This window comes from Nerophis ophidion, linkage group LG26 (genome assembly GCF_033978795.1).
Source record: "Nerophis ophidion isolate RoL-2023_Sa linkage group LG26, RoL_Noph_v1.0, whole genome shotgun sequence".
Classification (NCBI taxonomy): domain Eukaryota; kingdom Metazoa; phylum Chordata; class Actinopteri; order Syngnathiformes; family Syngnathidae; genus Nerophis; species Nerophis ophidion.
This window is the reverse complement of record NC_084636.1, coordinates 24,394,112-24,415,361: the sequence shown is the minus strand read 5'-3', so window position 1 is coordinate 24,415,361 and position 21,250 is coordinate 24,394,112. Positions and strand designations below refer to the sequence as shown.

Below are 21,250 nucleotides of genomic sequence, written 5' to 3'. Positions count from 1 at the left end.
AAATTGGTACTACAAGTCCCAGAATGCATTTGTCCTAATTTGCATGCTACGGTCGCGATATCAATTATGCTAATAGCGAGCTGTGGTCCTCGCCTCTGTTGACACTCGATTGGATCACGTTTAAAAGGTAATTTTGTAACACAGCTCAGTGGTACTTCATTTAAATTTGAAGTAAAATTTAATGTATTTTTTTTAAAAACTCGCTTCCATGTTAACTTTTAAGTCAATAGTTTCTTTTAAAAAGCAATTAGTCCAGGATATTTGTTGTGGGAAAACTCCTCAGTACGGCGACAGAAGCACGATATTGTAAACAACCCAAAAAATATTTTCTTTTGATCGTCACGTAATTTTCACCCACAGTGGGTTACAAAATGCGAAATTTTAACTTGCTTATGAGTTTTTGTAGAATTATTTTTGGACACAACATCAAACAATACAAACAGCCTCATTGTTAATTGTGGCAATGACGTGTCAGGTGTGCCTACTTCCGTTGATTTAGTACCCTCAAAAAATGTTTTTTTCTTAATTCTCGTTTTACCACAAATGTTTCATAATTAAAGATTATTGCTTCATAAATTTACTAACTGCAACGTACTCTAGTCTCAGTACTTCATTCATCCACATACTGGTGCGTAATAGCTAATCCACGTAGGCATTTAAAGTTTAGGGATGACCAGTGTTAATTTTTAACAACATTTAAGAGGTCTTTATGCTGATGAATGACAAATACCTGGTCAAGGCGAAGCCATGAAGCTGTGTCAGTAACTCATAAAAAAAAACACCAAATAAAGTATACTTCCCTTACCAGGGAGCCAGCGTGTGGATTCCTGACCCAGATGCCGTGTGGGTGCCAGCCCAGCTTCTCCAGGACTACACGTGTGATGAGAAACATGTACTGCTGCAGCTTCCTGGCGGGGAGGTGAGATGCACATTACCCAAAAGTCATGACTGGTCGCTCACACCAAACTCTCAGAAATGCTTCACAGTTTAGTACAATACAATAAATAAAATAGAAAATACCTCTTTGATGTTGTGTCCTCTCCATTTTTAGGAGGTACGTTACCCAGTGGCGGCGCCCTCTGACCTTCCCCCGCTTGCCAACCCTGACATATCTGAGGGCGAGAGTGACCTGACGGCGCTCAGCTTCCTCCACGAGCCCGCCATCCTGCACAACTTGCGCGTTCGCTTCGTGGACTACAACAGCATCTACACGTATTGTGGTAAGCACAAAAGAGCATGTAGTGCAGGGGTGCCCATTACGTCGATCGCGATCGACTGCTCGATCTCGGAGGGTGTGTCAGTCGATCTCAAGCCAGGCATTAAAAAATATACATAAAAATGAGCAATCATCAATCATACCAAGACTTCACTTTCGTCAGTTGTTTGACATTCTCGGCACCCGAGGATCTTGTGAGATGACGCTGGCTGCTGCGAGCTCATATTTAAGAAAACAATCACTAACAGGGCGGACGCAGAGAAACACATTTTATTTCTAGAGACTCCGTACCTACTGTCAAAACTCTAAAGACCAACTGCACAGTTTCTGTCTCCACCATAAAAGACCTGTTTCATCCTGCCTGTGCTAACAAAATAAGAGTCTCAGAAAGCTAGCGTGCACAAGCTAGCAAGCTACGGAGTTTGATGCCAATGTATTTCTCCCCCGCCTTCAGCGACCGCTTTCTCACTTGCTTGCCCACCCGCACACTCACTGACGTCACTCACCTGCTGCCAGACATTAAAGGGCCACACACATATGCTACTCTCATAACAAAGTGTTTAAAAACGAGTATGCAAGTTGGACAAATGAGATGCCAAATCCAACCACTTTCATGTGGTATTGGACAGAAAGGAGGACTTTTTTTTTTCCTCCATTTGAAAATGCGGACGTTATCAGCACCACTGTCTAATTCCAATCAATGCAAGTCATCAGAATCAAATACACCAATTTATATTCTTGTCTTCATGAAAGAAAGGAATCTATGTGTGTTACACATGCTTGTATTATCATTAAACACCATTAACCTGTTAACAAAAATGTCTCTTTCATAAATAAATAAATATAAATTATAAATAGGAATGAGGTAGATCTCCTCGACTTGGTCAATTGAAAAGTAGCTCACCTGCAGAAAAAGTGTGAGCGCCCCTGATGTAGTGTATAGATCACACCTGGGTAAATGAAGCCCCGTTAAGCTTTTCAATCTGGCCTGCCGGACATTCCCAAATATTTTTTTTTTAGATCTTTAAGATGGAAACTGTAGCTCCCATTATGATGTGCAGTGATGTTTTCAAATGACCGTAAGTCTTGAACTATACGAAATATTACAATGGTTGGAATCTGCGCTTTTGCATGGTATACTACAGGGGTAGGGAACCTATGGCTCTAGAGCCAGATGTGGCTCTTTTGATGACTGCATTTGGCTCTCAGATACATCTGAGCTGACATTGCTTAACACGATTAGTAATGAATAATTCTGCTGGTAATCGGTGTTAAAAATAACGTTCAACATATAAAACATTCTTATGCATTTTAATCCATCCATCCGTTTTCAACCGCACCTGTTCAATAAGTCACATCAATGGTAAGAAGTCCATCCATCTATTCTCTACCGCTTGTCCCTTTTGGGGTCACGGGGGTTGCTGGAGCCTATCTCAGCTGCATTTGGGCGGAAGGCGTTTTACACCCTGGACAAGTCACCACCTCATCCCAGGGCCAACACAGATAGACAGACGACATTCACACTCACATTCACACACTAGGGCCAATTTAGTGTTGCGAAATAAGTATTTTATTTATTATTGGTTAGCTTCAGAATAAAAATGATATAAAATATAAGACTTATACTATAAAAATATAGGTCTTACTTAAAAAATGCATGCATTTAGTTGTATTCAGTGTTAAAACATATGATACGGCTCTCACGTTAATACACTTTAAAAAATTTGGCTTTCATGGCTCTCTCAGCCAAAAAGGTTCCCGACCCCTGGTATACTAGTTACTAGGGCTGTGAATCTTTGGGTGTCCCACGATTCGATTCAATATCGATTCCTGGGGTCACGATTCGATAATATATCAATTTTTTTCGATTCGATTCTCGATTCAAAAACAATATTTTTCCAATTCAAAAGGATTCTGTATTCATTCAATACATAGGATTTCAGCAGGATCTACCCCAGTCTGCTGACATGCTAGCAGAGTAGTAGATTTAAAAAAAAAAAGCTTTTATAATTGTAAAGGCCAATGTTTTATCAACTGATTGCAATAATGTAAATTTGTTTTAACTAATAAACAAACCAAAAATATGACTTATTTTATCTTTGTGAAAACATTGGACACAGTGTGTTGTCAAGTTTATGAGATGCGATGCAAGTGTAAGCCACTGTGACACTATTGTTCTTTTTTATTATTTTTATAAATGTCTAACGATAATGTCAATGAGGGATTTTTAATCACTGCTATGCTGAAATTATAATTAATATTGATACTGTTGTTGATAATATTCATTTTTGTTTCTTTACTTTTGGTTTGTTCTGTGTCGTGTTTGTGTCTTCTCTTAATTGCTCTGTTTATTGCAGTTCTGAGTGTTGCTGGGTCAGGTTTGGTTTTGGAATTGGATTGCATAGTTATGGTATTGCTGTGTAGTGGTTTGTTGGATTGATTAAAACAAAAAGAAAATATATATATATATTTTTTTTAAATTAAAAAAAACAACATTTTTTTAAAAATGAGAATCGATTCTGAATCGCACAACGTAAACAATTCGATTTGTATTCGAATCGATTTTTTTCCCACACCCCTACTAATTACTATGGTAATTTAATTTACACCAGCTCAGACGAGGCACCAAGCAGTGTGAGTGGGGTGTGTTTCCAGAGCGGCCAGCCTGGGTGTCAGAGGACAGACGCGGAAGAAGAATTTTACAACAAAGTTCTAAAGCTTAGTGATATATTAGATACATTAAACCTTCGTGTTTCATATTTCATCTTTTTGCGTTTCGCGTGATTGTAAAATATGACGTGTGTGATGTTCATAAGTTGTCAATATTCAGTGTTTTATCGTTCATACTTAATATTGTAAATCCCACATTCTTTATTTTTATGTACATTTTGGGTACGGGTAGGCGATACACGCGATATATCGTGGGTTTGTCTCTGTGCAATATAGAAAATGACTATCGTTATACTCAAGTATACGTTCTCACGCAGTTACTTTTAGCTGCGGGCATTACAATACAGGCTCTTCCCACTCCTTCTTGTGTCTCCTTCTCACAGAGTGTAAGCGCACCTTCTTACACACGTCAAATACTGTCACGTCATACGTCACTTACGTATACGCCCTCGCCCAGCAGAGAGGTAGCAGACTAGGTAACGTTAGCAGTGATGCTAGCGAAGCCGTGCGAGTGGTAATACGAAGAAAGAAGGTGCGATTCTGCTAACAAATGAAGGAAGAATTCATTCCCAAGAAAAACAGCACAGGGTCCATCGTCTAGCGGTGGTTTGGCTTCAAGTGGGAACATGTCGAATAGACAACTTTAATTTGTCACGTGTGGGGCACAAGCGTTGCTACCAAAAGTAGCATTACTGCTAATATGTAGCATCATTTGAAAAGTCACCTGCTAATAACTGTTTAATAAATACAGTTTTGGTCAATTGACTTAGTTGTGATTTCCTTCTCTGCATGAAAGTTTAAAATGAACATATATTAATGCAGTATGAACAAGAATCATCATACTGCTCGGATTATATGTATCAAGTGTTCATTCAAGGCTAAGGCAAAATATCGAGATAGATATCGTGTATCGCGATATGACCTAAAAATATCGAGATTTTTAAAAAAGGCCATGTCGCCCAGCCCTAATTCTGGGTGTTTCATTCAGTAAAAGAAATTAAAAATGAATTCCGTTTTTGAAGGCGGTCTGTTATAAAGTTTTCAGCATTCCATCAGACATTATTGCGAGGTTTTGAATGAGTGTTCTTAAAAAAAGGACCCAAGTACAGTATTTATACTGTATATATATAGATATATATATATACTGGCCCCCAGGCACATTTTTCTCTCTAAATTTGGCCCCCCGAGTCAAAATAATTGCCCAGGCCTGATGTAAATTAGTATGATATAAGTCAGTGATTGGTCACTGACATACTCCAACATGTGGTAGAAAGTCTTTGCTGATGAGTGATAACCAAGTTTTCTTGCACCTTCACTTTCTGTATACATCACCATGACCACGTGCCCCAAAACTTATGTCAACATAAGTACAGTAGACAGTGTGAACATAAAGAAAAATGCAGGCATACAGTCAGAATCTCACTGCTAATAGGTGAGCTAAAATGCAAGAACATGAAATGCTAAGTACCGTATTTTCTGGACTATAAGACACACTTAAAATAAAAATTTTTTTCTCAAAACTCGACTGTGCGCCTTATAACGCGGTGCACCTAATGTATGAAATAATTCTGATTTTGTTTACCAACTTCAAAACTATTTTATTTGGTGTATGGTGAAATGATAAGTGTGACGAGTAGATGGCAGTCAAACTTAAGAGATACGTGTAGACTGCAATATGATGGCAATCACACACATGAGCTATTGCAATGTGACTCAAGTAAACAACACCAACATTTTACATGTTCCATTGAAAATATAGAACATTACACACAGCCCTCAAATGTATCAAAATGTTTTACTACGACTTTGGTACGCTATGAAGTTGCACCGCTTGATGGATTGTACTCTGGTTCAACATACAAATATTATTATGCTGTGTGTATAAGGTAAGACATATCATCTGGCATTTTGTTTTGCGATATTATGCAAAAGCATCTTTTCTTACCTTCTGGTACCTGCTGATCTCTTATTTGGGATCTGCATAAGTCCTGAAAAATTGCACACCTTTGTAGTCCGTGCTGACCCAGTAGTCATAAGCTTCTTCTTTTTCTCCATCTTCTTGTTATGGGACATTCATCCTCCGATGTTGCCAATTCTAATATAAAGTAGTGTAAAGTTCTTACTTATATCTGTCTGTAAACTCGCCATGTAAGTGCTAAAACATAAAGGTGTCGTGAGTTTACATTATTCACCCAAGGAACTTTAGTTATTAGACAATTCCGGTCGGACGGTTTTTGACGGGACACATTTCCGGTGTTGTTATTGCACTAGATGATGGGGAGAAGACGCTGCAACATTTTGACCAAAGAACTACCATTATGTGTTATGTAGACCACAAGGAAGTGTTTTTAATTTAGAAAAAATATATATATTACTCCTTTATTGCGCCCCATAATCCAGTGCGCCTTATATATGAAAAAAGATAGAAAATAGACCATTCATCGGCAGTGCGCCTCATATGATCTGGTCGGGAAATTACGGTACTAGATATGAAGTTATGTTTTTGGTGCATAGTTTGTCGGAATTATGATTTATTTTTCATAATTTATTTAAAATGTTTTTTTTAGGTTTGTTTATTATTACTATTCTATTTATTTTTAGCTTCCACACCCATGTTATTCTAAACAAAAACATCTTCTGTTTATTATTAGTATTCTTCTTCTCCATATTTTGGCGCACACTCCCCACCTTCCACATTTTTCATTTGATTCATACTCTTCCAACTTCAAAATGTTAGGCCATTTTACAAACTTCCACGATTTTCACATTTACAATCTTTCAAGATTTTCACATTTTTAACCCATTCAAACCATTCCACCTTCAACACAGTCTATAAATCCTGGAAATTCAAACTGTTTTTCCAAGTTCAAAACATTTTTCAGAATTTAACACAATTCTCAGTTTTCCAAACTCTGTTTCTACCCTTTTTCCTTTTGACAACTCCTTCTGCATTTGTCAACCATACCACCATTAAACTATTCCTCTTAGTGACGACAAAAAAAACTAATTGTTTTTTCAAACCTTTTAAATTTTACGGTTTTTACGAAATTTCAGGAATTCTGTTATACTATTTCTCAAATAAAAACAGCTACTACTTTACATTTCTCGACCGATTTAAAACAACATCAAAAAAATCCAACATTAATTAATTCAGCTCATTCAAGACAGTGAAGCTATTTGTAAATTAAACAAAAAATATGTATTTTAATAACCCAATCCTTTTTTTTGACAGCGTTGTGACTAAACACAGAATGAATAATTGCTAGGTATCGTCCTGGTGGCCATCAATCCCTACGATCAGCTGCCCATCTACGGCGAGGAGGTGATTGATGCTTACAGCGGTCAGGACATGGCTGACATGGAGCCTCACATCTTCTCTGTGGCTGAAAACGCCTATCGCACCATGATGAGGTCAGAAGTCACCGCCTCTTTCTCTCTCACGGTTTGGTTGTTTTGAGCGTCCCTTCTTTTACTTGTGTGCACAGGGAGGAGAAAAACCAGTCCATCATCATCAGCGGTGAGTCTGGCTCAGGGAAAACGGTATCGGCCAAATTCACCATGAGATTCTTCGCCGTGGTGGGCGGCGCTGCTCAGCAGACCAGCGTAGAGGAAAAGGTGCTGGCCTCAAACCCTATCATGGAGGTAATGCACATTTGAAGAGGAACACCTGTCATCATGAAGGCTGTGCTTATTCAGCTTATTTTTGTGGGCAGGCCATTGGGAACGCCAAAACGACAAGGAACGACAACAGCAGTCGCTTTGGGAAGTACATCCAGATCAGTTTCGGCAGGAAAGGAGACATCATCGGAGCCAACATGAGCACATACCTGCTAGAGAAGTCCAGGGTGGTCTTTCAGGTAACATTAAAACCAGTTATACAAAAAAATATTTAAAAAGTATTTATCCACTCAGAATGTATTACTCCTCTTGCTATGACTTGTTGTACTCTCATTGGCTGGCATTTTCAGATCAGCCAGTCATGTAGTAGCACCAGGCTTTGTTTTGCCTTTTTATTTAATTTTTAAGCTGTTAATTGACAGAATTTAGATTTGAAAAATTAATGTAGTTCCTGTATTTTTATTTAAATTAGCTATTGAAACCCAAAATTACAGTTGAATTTTGTGCAAAAGTTAAGTAGCAAGTAGGCTTATAAGGATTCATATCATTTGTGATCTCATGTTTGTCATTTTAAAGTTAAAGTACCACTGATGCAGAGGGTGAAATTACCCTTGGCATTTGACCCATCCCCTTGTTTCACCCCCTGGGAGGTGAGGGGAGCAGTGAGCAGCAGCGGTAGCGGTAGCCGCGTTCGGTATCACTTTGGTGACCCCAATTCTAACCCTTGATGCTGAGGTATTAGGTCCTATTTTTTTTATAGTCTTTTGTTTAACTCAGAGACCTACCGATCTCAGGGTGGACACTCTAACCACAAGGTCAATGAGCAGGCTCAATTTAGAGGTTAAAGGCCGCTGTCCAAGTGTCAGGTTTTTGGTTGTTGCTGGGCAAAATTTGTGCCCTCCAAATGACAAAATTACATGCTGCCCTAAACAACTACAGTAGTACCTCAACTCAAGCGCTTTATTGGTGACAAAGCTCTTAAAGGCCTACTGAAACCCACTACTACCGACCACGCAGTCTGATAGTTTATATATCAATGATGAAATATTAACATTGCAACACATGCCAATACGGCCTTTTAAGTTTACTAAATTGAAATTTTGTATTTCTCGCAAAGTATCGATATAATGACGTGTATGATGACGCGTGCATTTGATGTCACCAGTTGTAGTGGACATTTTTTTCCAGCCCGATCCAAACTATAAGTAGTCTGCTTTAATCTCATAATTACACAGTATTCTGGACATCTGTGTTGCTGAATCATTTGCAATTTGTTCAATTAATAATGGAGAAGTCAAAGTATAAAGATGGAGGTGGGAAGCTTTTAGCCTTTAGACACACAAACACGGCCGGTGTTTCCTTGTTTAAAATTCCCGAAGATGAAGCTTTACTATGGATCAGAGCGGTCAAGCGAACATGGATCCCGACTACATGTCAACCGGCAGTTTTCTGTGAGAATATTGTGGTAATAAGTCTCCTCTTACCGGAGACATCAGCGGAGCTTCCGTCCTGCTGCAGCTTCGTGACTTCCCTCAGAGACTCTGGCGTCAACACACCCGTGGCCACACCCCTCCGACTTTCAGGTACTATTTAATCTCACTAAAACACTAGCAACACAATAGGCAGATAAGGGATTTTAAAGAATTATCCTAGTAAATGTGTCTAATAACATCTGAAGCGCTCCCACTGCAATCGCCTTCTTTTTTTAAACTTTTTTTTTTCTTTTTCTAGTCCTTCACTCTAAATTTCCTCATCCACGAATCTTTCATCCTCGTTGAAATTAATGGGGAAATTGTCGCTTTCTCGGTCCAAATCGCTCTAGCTGCTGCTGGCTATGATTATAAACAATGTGAGTATGTGAGGAGCTCTACAACCCATGACGTCACACGCACAGAGTCTGCTACTTCCGGTAAAGGCAAGGCTTTTTTATTAGCGACCAAAAGTTGCGAACTTTATCGTCAATGTTCTCTACTAAATCCTTTCAGCAAAAATATGGCAATATTGCGAAATGATCAAGTATGACACATAGAATGAACCTGCTATTCCCGTTTAAATGAGAAAATCCCATTTCAGTAGGCCTTTAACTCAAAACACTTGTATCCAAAATCGACGTCCCACATTTGAAATTAATTTAAATCAAATTAATCCATTAATTTATCCCTCGCCCTCTCAAAACACAACAATTTCAACATGCAACATGGTTTTTAAAAGAAAAACAAACATTTCGATAAGTAATTTTGTATGAAAACTATACAATATGATGTACTACAAATAACTACAGTAGTTTTATGAAGTAATGTAATAATAATGTACAGCATTTACCTTTGAGAGCAGACTTCAACGGTATTTCCTTCCAGTTGACTCTCTGTCAAACACACCATCAGCAGATTTTTCATATTTTCATAGATAAGTGTCTACCGTTTAGATATTATTTTATTTTACACCTACTACATTATTTATTATTTTAACATCCTTTGCTGGTGTTAGACTTCAGTATGGTGCAGACTAGGAGTGATAATCTCTGATTGCTTCACTAAGTTGGCGACACGCATCATTTTGTTTTTGATCATTTCTTTCTTTAATTTTATAAATAGAATTGCATTCTTGTTTTCAGCACTTTATACCTTCAAATGGTTGGAAAAACAAAGTTACGTATGTTGATATTTAGCTGTAAGCTAATGCTAATGAGTAAGATCAGAAGTTTGGGTGGATCTTACTGGGTCCACTGTGACATTTGTTATGCCAACTAATGTCAGGAATTCTGTAACTCAAATTTTGATTGCAACCTAAAGGCGAACTGCCCTTCTTTTTTTGGCATTTTGCCTTTCATTCACAATCCTTAAGTAAGATTTATTATTATTCTTTTCAATACATTCCTTTTTGTAATACAAGGAAAGTACGAGTAAGCTGACCGACCATACAGGTAATTGGAGTCATTTATTCTGCCCATAAACCCCTCTGAAAACCTTCAAAAATACACCATTTACATGTCGTGACTTGCATTTTAACAGAATATTAGCGATATTGTTGTCACAAGCGCTAACGCAGAGGAACTACTTTTAGCGGTGCTGTGATCACAGAGTCGTGACTGGCTTATGCAGTTTTTGGACATACTGAGCCGATGAGCTGGGGTATCGCATCTGAGCTGGTAAAAGTTAATTTTACATTAGGTGTCTAGATTGGTTGTGGTCATAAAACGGGAAGTTGGTCAACTATGTCATTCAACTTGGACCCAGAAACCGCAAGAAAGACACAAAAAGACACTGAATTTGCGCCTAACTCCCCCCTTTTTTTTTAACAAGCGTGAGTATGAGTAATTATTTGTGTAAATGGGAAGATACGAACATCCCAGTGAGAGCAGACATTGAACAGTAAGTGGTTGTTTTATTATGTTCATAGTTTGTATTTTTTGTTTAGCACTTAGCAATAGTGCTACTTGCTGGATATGCTTATCACTTAGCTTCTAAAACTTATAGCTCATTCTCCGTAAATTCAGGCTTAAAACTAATTTCTGGATCATAATTTGTCCCAAAGTAGTGTTTGGCTCTAATGAAATCTGCCACGTGTAGCAGTAGTTGTTAAAGGAAATGGCAAATGTTGAGATGTGACTGAAATGAATGCGTCACTTTATTCTTCAAATTACCATAATACATAATTTTTACATGTTATTATGAATGTTACTACATTACATACCGTTTATACCTACAGCGTGTATATAAAACAATGCAGGTCTTTGGATGTTTTTTAGAGTGCTTTGTAGCCGTAGTCGAGCAAATCCCATTACCTCATTTGTTCGCTGACTTTTGGTAGTGTTTATTTACGTATTAGAATGCATAAAAAAATAAAAACATATTCCGAAAGGGACAAACAGTAGAAAATAGATGGATGGATGTATGAGTTCTTCTCTTACATAAGGTTTGTGAATGACAGACAAAATTCCGAAAAGTGCAATTCCCCTTTAAAACGTAACAATTAGCGAATTATCGAAAAGCTCTGTCAAAATATTACTGTAAGTTGGGTCACTCTTAAGTTGAGGTACCACTGTGTCTTGATTATATTATTTATTCCAAGAAAATAGCCCTTTTGAGACCCCAGCACAATCTTCCGGATTACCGGATGATTGTGTGTGTGGGTGAGTAATGTTATTTTTGTACATTTTAGGCACCAGCGGAGAGAAACTACCACATCTTCTACCAGCTGTGTGCCTCCAGACAGCTGCCTGAAATGAGATCACTAAAACTGGGTGAGATCAATAAGGAACCTCCTTTATTGCACACTTAAGATTTGTTAAACTTTTTTTTTATTTTTGCTCATTTGTTTTAATCCAGCCACTCCTGAGCATTTCCGCTACACCACTCAGGGAGGAGACGCAAACATACCGTGTACTGATGATGCGATGGAGCTAGAGCGCACTCGCAGTGCTTTCACCATCCTGGGTAGGAACTTATTGATACACATCAAGACTACAGAGGTCCATTTGTTGGGGTTTGAGGTTATTTTCCATTTCAACTTGCAGGTGTGCTGCCAGACCAGCAGATAGAGCTGTTCAGAATCCTGGCTGCTGTTCTACACTTGGGGAACGTCAACATTCAAGCCAGCGGGCGGAGTTCAGAGCGCAGCTACATTGATGTCCGTTCTGGATGGATAGATGTTCATTTCATGAAGGGGTCAAGTCTTCATGCTGATTTTCTTTCAGGCAGATGACGTCTCCCTGGCCATCTTCTCCAAGCTACTGGGGGTGGAGGCAGCCCTAATGGCCCACTGGCTGTGTCACCGCAAGCTGCTGCTGGGAGGGGAGACCCTGGTCAAGCCAATGTCGGGCCAGCAGGCCCTCGACGCCCGAGATGCTCTAGCCAAGCACGTCTACGAACAGATGTTCAAGTGGACCGTGCATAGGCTCAATGTTACCCTGCGCAGTCAATCGAGTCGGGCCGGCTCCTTCATAGGTGTACTAGACATCTACGGGTGTGTCATCAGGCTGCAGGAGTGGTGTTATCGATTCACAGTGGTTTAACTGAGGTCTTCTTCTCTATGCAGCTTTGAGACATTTGAGCGCAACAGTTTTGAGCAGTTCTGTATTAACTACGCCAACGAAAAGCTGCAACAGCAGTTCAACCGGGTGAGTCATGTGACACCTCATTTTGGTACTGTTGTACGGCGCTGTTGTCCTTTTTACAAGTAATTGTGTTTAATATAGTTGTATGTGTGCAGCACGTCTTCCACCTGGAGCAGGAGGAGTACGAACGCGAGGAGCTGACCTGGAGCAGGATCGAGTTCAGCGACAACCAGCAGTGTATTCTTCTCATCGAAGGACCGCTCGGCCTGTTGGACCTGTTGGACGAAGAGTGCAGGGTCAGTGCTGCACTCTTAAATCATCATTCTGGGGTGGAATTTCAGCAATTTTGGACAATTCAGGTCCAGTGTGTGATCTCAAATTGACAAAAATCTGTTTTTTTTGCTTCTGATCATTTCCTGTGAAAGTAATTGTCAAGTCCAGTTATTTCTTTCGGCTGTTGTAATAGCACACACACTTTATTTCACGGCTTCAGATGCCCAAAGGTACTGATGAGAGCTGGGTTCTGAAGCTGTATGGCCAGCACCTGACAGGCAGAGCTCACCCTCACTTCCGTAAACCTCGCATGTCCAACAGCGCCTTCGTCCTCCTGCACTTTGCTGACATGGTGCGTGGTCCAGACATCCCTTCTGGTGTTAGTTTCAAATTGGAAAAAAGAGAGTAGCCACATCACAATTTGTGTTTGCACAGGTCCAGTACGAATGTGGTGGCTTTTTGGACAAGAATCGAGACACCGTCTTTGAGGAGTTGGTCAACATTTTAAAAGCCAGTCAGGTAAGACGTGCAAAGTTATGAATATCAAATATCAAGTATTTATTTTTTTCCAAATTTTTTTTTACTTACAAAAATCACACAGTTAGTCAATAAAATAAAAAAAACAGCAAACTCAACTCCAGCCCAGTCCCAGCTTTATGGGTTGTACTTGTATAGCGCTTTTCTACCTTCAAGGTACTCAAAGCGCTTTGACACTACTTCCACATTTACCCATTCACACACACATTCACACACTGATGGAGGGAGCTGCCATGCAAGGCGCTAACCAGCACCCATCAGGAGCAAGGGTGAAGTGTCTTGCTCAGGACACAACGGACGTGACGAGGTTGGTACTAGGTGGGAATTGAACCAGGGACGCTCGGGTTGCGCACGGCCACTCTCCCCACTGCGCCACGCTGTCCCTTTACACTATTTAAGATAAAAACGCAATTGAGAAGATACAAATACAAAAAAGGAAAACCAAAAATAAATAGCAACAGTATCAATAATAGTGATTAAAAACATTCAAAAGTATTTGAAATCAATTACAATATCAATATGTATCATTATTATTGTTACAGTATCACTACTTTCCATCGCCATAAAAGCTATTAATACAAAAACACAGTCACAGCGACTTCCACATGAATTGCATTTCATAAACTTGACAACCACACAGTAGCCATTATTCACAACGAGGAAGGAGGAGTCCTATTTTAAGTTCATTTAATAGTAAAAAAAATATATATATAATGGAATTTTTCTAATCTAAATGCAATTTTTTATACTGAGATCATCTTTCAAAGATAATCTATACTAGTTATTATGTGCTGGACTATCAACATCTATCCATTTTCTCAGTATTTTTTTATGATGCATATTGACAAAATATATATATATTTATTTTAACAAATGCTTCTAAAGTCTCACAAAACATCTGTTAGAAGATGCTGTCCTGCATGAGGTCACGCGAGACCTTCCTTTAGCTCACAGGAGCTCTTTGTTTTTTTCTGATGCTTTTCCCCCCAAAAACTGATTACCCTCAAAGACCACAAAACTACGAAAGACAAAGACGACCCGCTTCCTAAAATTAAACTTAACCATATAATATATTTAAATCCTTATTTACATTATAACTTTACCTTCTCCGAAAATATTTTAATATATTCCGCGAGTCACAAGGTCAACAGGAAGTGGATCCTCAATGAGGATTTTTCAGTACAGTCCTGTTACCTAAATTATTTTTTAATACACCTGTTTTGTTGAAACGCTGTCATGTCCTAAGTATCTGTATGCTCCCACGTATATTTTATTTGCCAATTCTATGCTCAAACACACTCTTTTTTTTTTTTTTTTTTAACTTATGTTACATAAATGAGTCATATTTGGGTTTTTACAGTAAAATAGTAATTAAAAATGTGTATTATCAAAATTAGAGTTGACAAAACGACTCTAAATGTAGTTTTTTTTAAATAATTGCAATCAAATGGTACCAATTCTATAGAATGGCCGTTAAAGGGGACCTATGATATTTTTAATCAACATTTAAAAGACTTCCTTGTGGTCTAGATAATCCATCTATAGTCTACCGCTTGTCCCTCGCTAGATTGTACTGGATATGTTTTTCCCCACAGTTAAATTTAAAACATGTGTTTTGAGTCTGTCTACAAATGGTTCCTGTGTGAAGGTGTTTCCAGATTGCAAATGAAAGCCTCCATGCCCCACTCGCTCCAAAAGTACCAAAATGTATCTTTTGAAAATATACAATGTTAAAATATATCTGGAAGACAAACATCACTGGTATTTTATACGTGTTTTCCAGTCAACAATCAAAAATAAACTTCATAAACAATATATAGAATTGTAAATCACAACATTAGGTACACATGCCCAATCAGTACGGATCGATTAAAAAAAAAAAGCCCGCATTCATCTCACTGCATGTCACATGTCAGGGATATTGAAGGCATGCCACCATTAGAAGAAAATGGTTCTTCATCCTACCTTTTCATGTGTTTCATAAGTAGTAATGTCACAATGGCACCTTATTATTTCGTAAGAGTTTAGTAGGTGATCCAACTTGAATTTACTGGTCCATGTTTACAAAACAGTGTAAAATGTTGTGGACATAAAACACGAAAGTATTATTTTTGTCGTCATTAGAGCAGGTGGGTGAGCGTGAAACAAGAATGAATAACACTGGAGGCTCCGTGCATCAGCACAAGGGAACATAGCAGTATGAACAAAAATTTCCAACATTAGTACATCTGTCTGTGATGTCACAAATGGCCCACTATAAAAAAAAGTAAAACACAGCGTTGAAAGCCAAAACCTGCTGCAACCTCAACACCAAATGCATGAACTTTATGATATGACGCATTTTTTAACAGGTGTAACCAACGTTATAACAACATTTATAAGTCAGAAAATTGGAAAATCATCACAAGTCCCCTTTAAGTGTTTTTGCATTTTAATACTACCAGTGGTTCACCTTTTTTTTTTTTTTTTACACTTGAATTGAGACCATGAAAATCCAAACACTACTTGTGTATGTCAGTCAGAGCTGGTGGCTGAGTTGTTCCAGCAGCATGGAAGCAAAGCTAGTGTGGCCAACGGAAGTGTCCGCTCAGGAAGAAGAGCTCACAGGGAGCACAAGTTGACTGTGGGCTTTCAGGTGAACTCTTCGCCCTTCTTGTAGTTTCTGCAGTAGTGCTGCTGTGAGTTTTCACTAAACCACATCTGTTGGCCGCTTCTGTTAGTTCCGTCAGTCCTTGCAGCTGCTGATGGACACACTGAGCAGCACCACTCCTCACTATGTGCGCTGTATTAAACCAAACGACCTCAAGGAGCCTTTTATGTGAGTCTTTGCCTCCATCACCACTCATTTAAGTCACACACAAACTTAGCAAACTGTACTTTTCAGGTTCGACCCAAAGAGGGCTGTCCAGCAGCTGAGGGCTTGTGGCGTTCTGGAGACCATCCGAATCAGCGCTGCAGGTTTTCCATCCAGGTAATCCCATTTGTTTCCTCCAATGAATTAAATCTCCATCCAAATTGGAAATTAATCTGTTGTTTCACCAGATGGACATACGAAGAGTTCTTCTTCAGGTACCATGTTCTGTTGCGAGGCTCCCAATGCTGCGAAGATGTCCAACTGGTGTGCCGCCACGCTCTACCTCAGCTCATACCTGACCGGGACCAGTACGTCTTTGGAAGGACCAAAGTGTTTTTCCGGGCGGGGCAGGTGGCACTCCTGGAGAGGTTGAGAGCGGAAAGACTGCGGGCGGCCGCTGTGGTCCTTCAGAGTTTAGTGAGAGGATGGCTGGCCCGTATTCACTACACCAGAACCCTACGGGCAACCGTCACCTTACAAAGACATTGCAGAGGAGCTCTGGCCAGGCGGTGAGTGATTGCTGTGACTCTTTGTCTCTAAAATTATCTTGTGGTGTTTTTAATTTTGTTTAAGCTCATAAGCAAGTCTCCTTGCAGATTGGCTTGGACCCTACGCTACTGCAAGGCTGCTCTAGTCATCCAGAAGACCTACCGCATGCTGGTGGCCAGAAACTGGTTTCTCCTGATCCGACAGGCCGCCATCACCATCCAGGCTTTCATCAGAGGCACGCTGACCCGCCGCAATTACAGACTGGTGAGTGCTTTGTATTCATGTCCACTGATAGCTGCTACTTTATAAACAACACTGGAACCATATTGTATTTCCTTAGCTGGTGGCAAATAGAGCCGCCTCTCTGCTCCAGGCCAGAGTGCGAGGGTGGTTGGCCAGGAGGGCCTTCATCAGGTTCCGTGCGGCAGTGGTCTTCGCGCAGTGCTGCGTACGTCGTAAAGCGGCGAGAAGGGAGCTGCTGAAGCTCAAGACTGAAGCTCGCTCAGTAGAGAAGTACCAAGAGCTCAACAAAGGCATGGAGGTCAAACTGATGCAGCTGCAGATAAAAGCAGACCAGGAGGTGGGTGGAGCCTTCTTATTTACTCTAATCTTCTTTTAATTTATTAATCCATATTAAACCCTTGTGCAATTCCGAGGCCCGACATAGGCACTGCATGTGTTCCTTATGTGATATGAGTGTTCAGTTTGAAGGTTTGAAGTTTTTTAGTTATTTTTTAAACCAAATTGCATTGTTTTTGATTGCAATTTTTTTTTTTGTTTGGGATATAAACTGTTGAGATTTCTTTAGGCCCGATTGATTCCCATTATAAATGCTATTCCTAACAGACTGTAATCCTGGTGTTGCTATGCTTTTTCCATGAAAACCGAATAAATCTAATTTCTGACGATTGCAAAATAAGAAAATATTGTTTTGGGATAATTGTGTTCCTTAAACTCCAGAAAGCGCCAGAGCCAGTTCTTAGAGCTTTGATAAGCATAACTGAGGTAAACTAACAAAAAAAGCTGAAATTCAATGAAAATTGATATATAAAAGACTTGTGTGAATTCAAACTCAATCAAGTCCTGTCTAATTTCAGTCTTTCAAGCTTAGTAAGCACTGTTAAATAAATGTCTACTGTATCAAAATCAATGTCATAAGTTATTGACCTGTTCAAGTCTGTAATTAACATACCTCAACTATTCCACTCTGCAACATATTTTTAGAACTATTGGATATCTTGCAATTTCCCATTATATATTATTTTTGACAAAAAGGCAATTTAACAATTATAAAAACTTTATCTATACATTTTAGGTTGTTAGAGAATTTTGAGCATTAGAAAAAAAATTAGTGTATTGCTGACTTCTGACACTTTCCCGAGTGGGTGTCTTTTGGATCAGGGGTCGGAGTTAAGGTTGTATTAGTTTATAGCTGGGGTATAATGTTGTATGATGATGGTGTGTCCAGGCCAGAGAGAGTGCTGCCCTTAAAGAGTGTCTGCGTGCTGAGCGAGAGGCTGCCGCGATTGAACTCTCCACTCTGAAGGCCACAATACAGAAACTTGAAGAACATCAGAAACACTTAATTGTTCCTCCGGTTTCCACCATAAGCGAGGAGGCGGAGCAGGAAATGAAGCGAGCAGACAAGAAGGCTGCCCAGGAGCTCCTCCAGCTGACACAAGTCGAGAAAAATAATTGTCACACTTTTCCTTCTTTAGATTGACTTCATGTCGACACTAAAACTTTTGACTTTTAAGGAGGTGGAAGCCCTGCAGAGAGAGAAGATCTCCTTGAGCACAGAAAGAGAGCGTTTGACCGCATGTCTTCTACAGCAGGAAGAAGCACAAGAAGGTGCAGGAGGTCGTCTTTGTCCACTTGAGTCTGACTTGAATTTGAACTTGTGGTCTCCGCACAGCTCTTGTGCGGCAAGCGGTGTCTCAGGCCACGGAAGCTATGAGAGTGCAGCTGGACGAGGAGAGGAGGAAGCACCAAGGCCTCCTGAGGGAGTTCACCAGGCTGGAACAGCGATATGACAACCTGAGGGAGATGAGTCAGCTCACTCAGGTCCAGAACATCAAATCAATTTTTTAGGGATGTGCCGATCAATCGGCTACCGATCAGTCTCAGACGATTTTCTTGAAAAAGTACTTGATCGCGATTGCCGATTAATGCCTTTGAATGCCGATCACAAACGCATATCCTCTCTGACTAATATTGTATTTATTTTTAACAAGCTAGCAACTAATTATGTATCTCCATAAAGTTTGGAGCCGCTCCCCTAGGCTAATAATAAACTCCAATACCAGCAAAAAAAAATGTTTTCTTAATATCTAAAGTATCATTATCATGTATTATTGTTACTGGAAGCCGAGGCAAAACAGGTTACACACGGGAGCAAGCTAGCTAAAAAAAAGTAGAAGAAATAGTCAAGTTTACGAAGTGTAGATTGAACTGCGTTGCACAAATATTAAGAGGTTTTTACCGTAAATTCTGGACTAAGCCGCTTTTTTCTTACGCTTTGATCCCTGTGACTTATAAAGCGGTGCTGCTAAATATGGATTTTTCTTCGTTGACGGCCGTAATGAAAATAGTTAAAAAAACAACAACAAAAAAAACAGGCAAAGACACTTTAAAGGTGTATTATTGTTTATACTATAGCGCCATCTTTTGGACTAGATTGCTGACTGGAGGTGCTGCAGTGCCCTTCTTTTTAAAATTTTTAATCAGAAGTAAAAGTGCCATTCCGTCTTCTAGCTGTCCATAGCGTTTTTTACCCGTATGGATTCTTTATTCATCACACCAAGCAATGTTTAAGTTTTACAATATAACTAAAACTGTGTTGTATTTTTGTCTTTGTTAATGTTTACAAATTCAGAAAATAAATCCCTGGAAACAGGAGGATTGATTTCAAAATTATTTTTTAAAAAGTAGTAGATTCTTTTTTTTTTTTTTTTAGTAGTGTATTATTGACTTTGTTTTGATCCAAAAATTGTATGTAATAAAAGATTAAGGGACTAGTTTAACCATTGTGCTGATATTGTTAAACTGTCAATACCTCTCATAATAAATCAATTTAAAAATTAACTGTTAATACATGCGATAAGTATTGGCATTGATAATTGGATGATTGAAATCGTCAGCATAAATTACTGATTGGAACATCCCTAAACACTTTTTATTAAGGGATTACTATGGAGATACATTTGTCTTTATATGCAATTAACCAAAAATGGATTTGAAAAGCGAAAAAAAACATTTGTAAGCATAAATAATTCTAAATAAAAAAATTGCAAACATTCATTTTTTTAAATAAATATACAGTACTTGTTTTGTATGCAAATCAAAAAAGGTGTTCTCATGAAACACGTTTTGTTTGCATTTTTTCAAATTTAGGTTGCAAATCAATATTTTTGTTACAAATCAACTTCGAGCTTGTGGGCAGTACAACAATATGTTGGATGCCTTTATTTTGGTCTGTCTTGAATGATGGATTTACTGATTACATCTGCCCTTGTGTATTTGGTTAAAAAATATTTTTCCTTGTTAAACTTTTTTGATTTCCCATCTATTATTTTTGTTTGCAAATCCATTTTTCTGATTGTGTAAAGAGAGGTACAAATTCCTCTTCATAGATTCCTAGGATGTATTCCTCTCATGCATCTTGTCGTTATTCCTTCTTTCTCACTGTGCAGGACATGAAGGGCTACAGAAGGACAGACTCCACTCAGAGCTTAGAACCTCTGTCACCTCAGTCTCTAACGCCACCGTCCTTCTCCCCCTCCACATCTACCTTCCCTTCTCCTGAGGAGGTCCGCAGGGTCAGCGTGACATCTCCCACCACGGAAGCAGAAGTCTCCATGCAGAGTCTGGCATCACCTATGGTTTGGGACTAATGTCTTATTTAATGTTGTTAAAATATTCCATAGTTTAATACTTAACATATTAGTGTATTGTAAGTGTAATGATTTGACAATTTAAAAATGCTTTAATAAGCTTTACGGGGAACACAACATGTTATGTGTCTCTGGCTTTAATGCTAATGAACTGTGTTTAAAGCATTATTGTGTTTATGTATTTTTTTTTTTCATAAAGAGGGTACATTTTAAGTCTGGGCATTCAATCGATTGCAATTGGACTGTTTGGTTTGTCTTAGAAAACGTTTTGCGGCTCATCCGAGTAGGCTTCATCAGTTGTGCTCACAGACTTAAATAGGTTAGATCTCGTCTTATATCTAGATCTGACTGATGAAGCTTACGCGGATGAATAGTAAAATGTCTTCTAAGACAAACCAAACAATCCAGTTGTTATCGTTTGAATGCCCTGGGATGACAATGATCGGGATGAATGAGAAATTTCATAGACAATTTAACTCTGCACTTTTCCAACATACTAAATGTTACATGTAATATGTAACATTAGGGACTGGGACAGGACACCATGAGTAGCATAGCTAAGTGACCCACATGCTAATAACACACTCACATTTTAACAGGATCATCATGCTAGGCTATCCTATTTGTTGAAGGAAAACAAATAT

At 39.0% G+C, this 21,250-nt stretch overlaps 1 protein-coding gene across 1 annotated transcript in view; it reads left to right on the top strand.

Annotated features, from left to right (window-relative positions):
* Window positions 1-463: 463 nt before the first annotated feature.
* Window positions 464-21,250, top strand: part of LOC133543300 (unconventional myosin-Vb-like) — a 54,609-nt gene continuing 33,822 nt past the window's right edge. Inside the window, exons 1-24 of the mRNA XM_061887785.1 lie at window positions 464-475; window positions 809-919; window positions 1,052-1,220; window positions 7,153-7,297; window positions 7,372-7,528; window positions 7,600-7,743; window positions 11,666-11,747; window positions 11,833-11,940; window positions 12,021-12,133; window positions 12,201-12,469; window positions 12,542-12,623; window positions 12,716-12,856; window positions 13,054-13,185; window positions 13,269-13,352; window positions 15,889-16,005; window positions 16,091-16,188; window positions 16,255-16,341; window positions 16,413-16,733; window positions 16,821-16,977; window positions 17,054-17,293; window positions 18,182-18,394; window positions 18,471-18,564; window positions 18,629-18,777; window positions 20,406-20,594. Of these exons, the coding sequence (XP_061743769.1) occupies window positions 464-475; window positions 809-919; window positions 1,052-1,220; window positions 7,153-7,297; window positions 7,372-7,528; window positions 7,600-7,743; window positions 11,666-11,747; window positions 11,833-11,940; window positions 12,021-12,133; window positions 12,201-12,469; window positions 12,542-12,623; window positions 12,716-12,856; window positions 13,054-13,185; window positions 13,269-13,352; window positions 15,889-16,005; window positions 16,091-16,188; window positions 16,255-16,341; window positions 16,413-16,733; window positions 16,821-16,977; window positions 17,054-17,293; window positions 18,182-18,394; window positions 18,471-18,564; window positions 18,629-18,777; window positions 20,406-20,594 (3,414 nt within the window). The remainder of the gene's footprint in view (window positions 476-808; window positions 920-1,051; window positions 1,221-7,152; window positions 7,298-7,371; window positions 7,529-7,599; window positions 7,744-11,665; window positions 11,748-11,832; window positions 11,941-12,020; window positions 12,134-12,200; window positions 12,470-12,541; window positions 12,624-12,715; window positions 12,857-13,053; window positions 13,186-13,268; window positions 13,353-15,888; window positions 16,006-16,090; window positions 16,189-16,254; window positions 16,342-16,412; window positions 16,734-16,820; window positions 16,978-17,053; window positions 17,294-18,181; window positions 18,395-18,470; window positions 18,565-18,628; window positions 18,778-20,405; window positions 20,595-21,250) is intronic.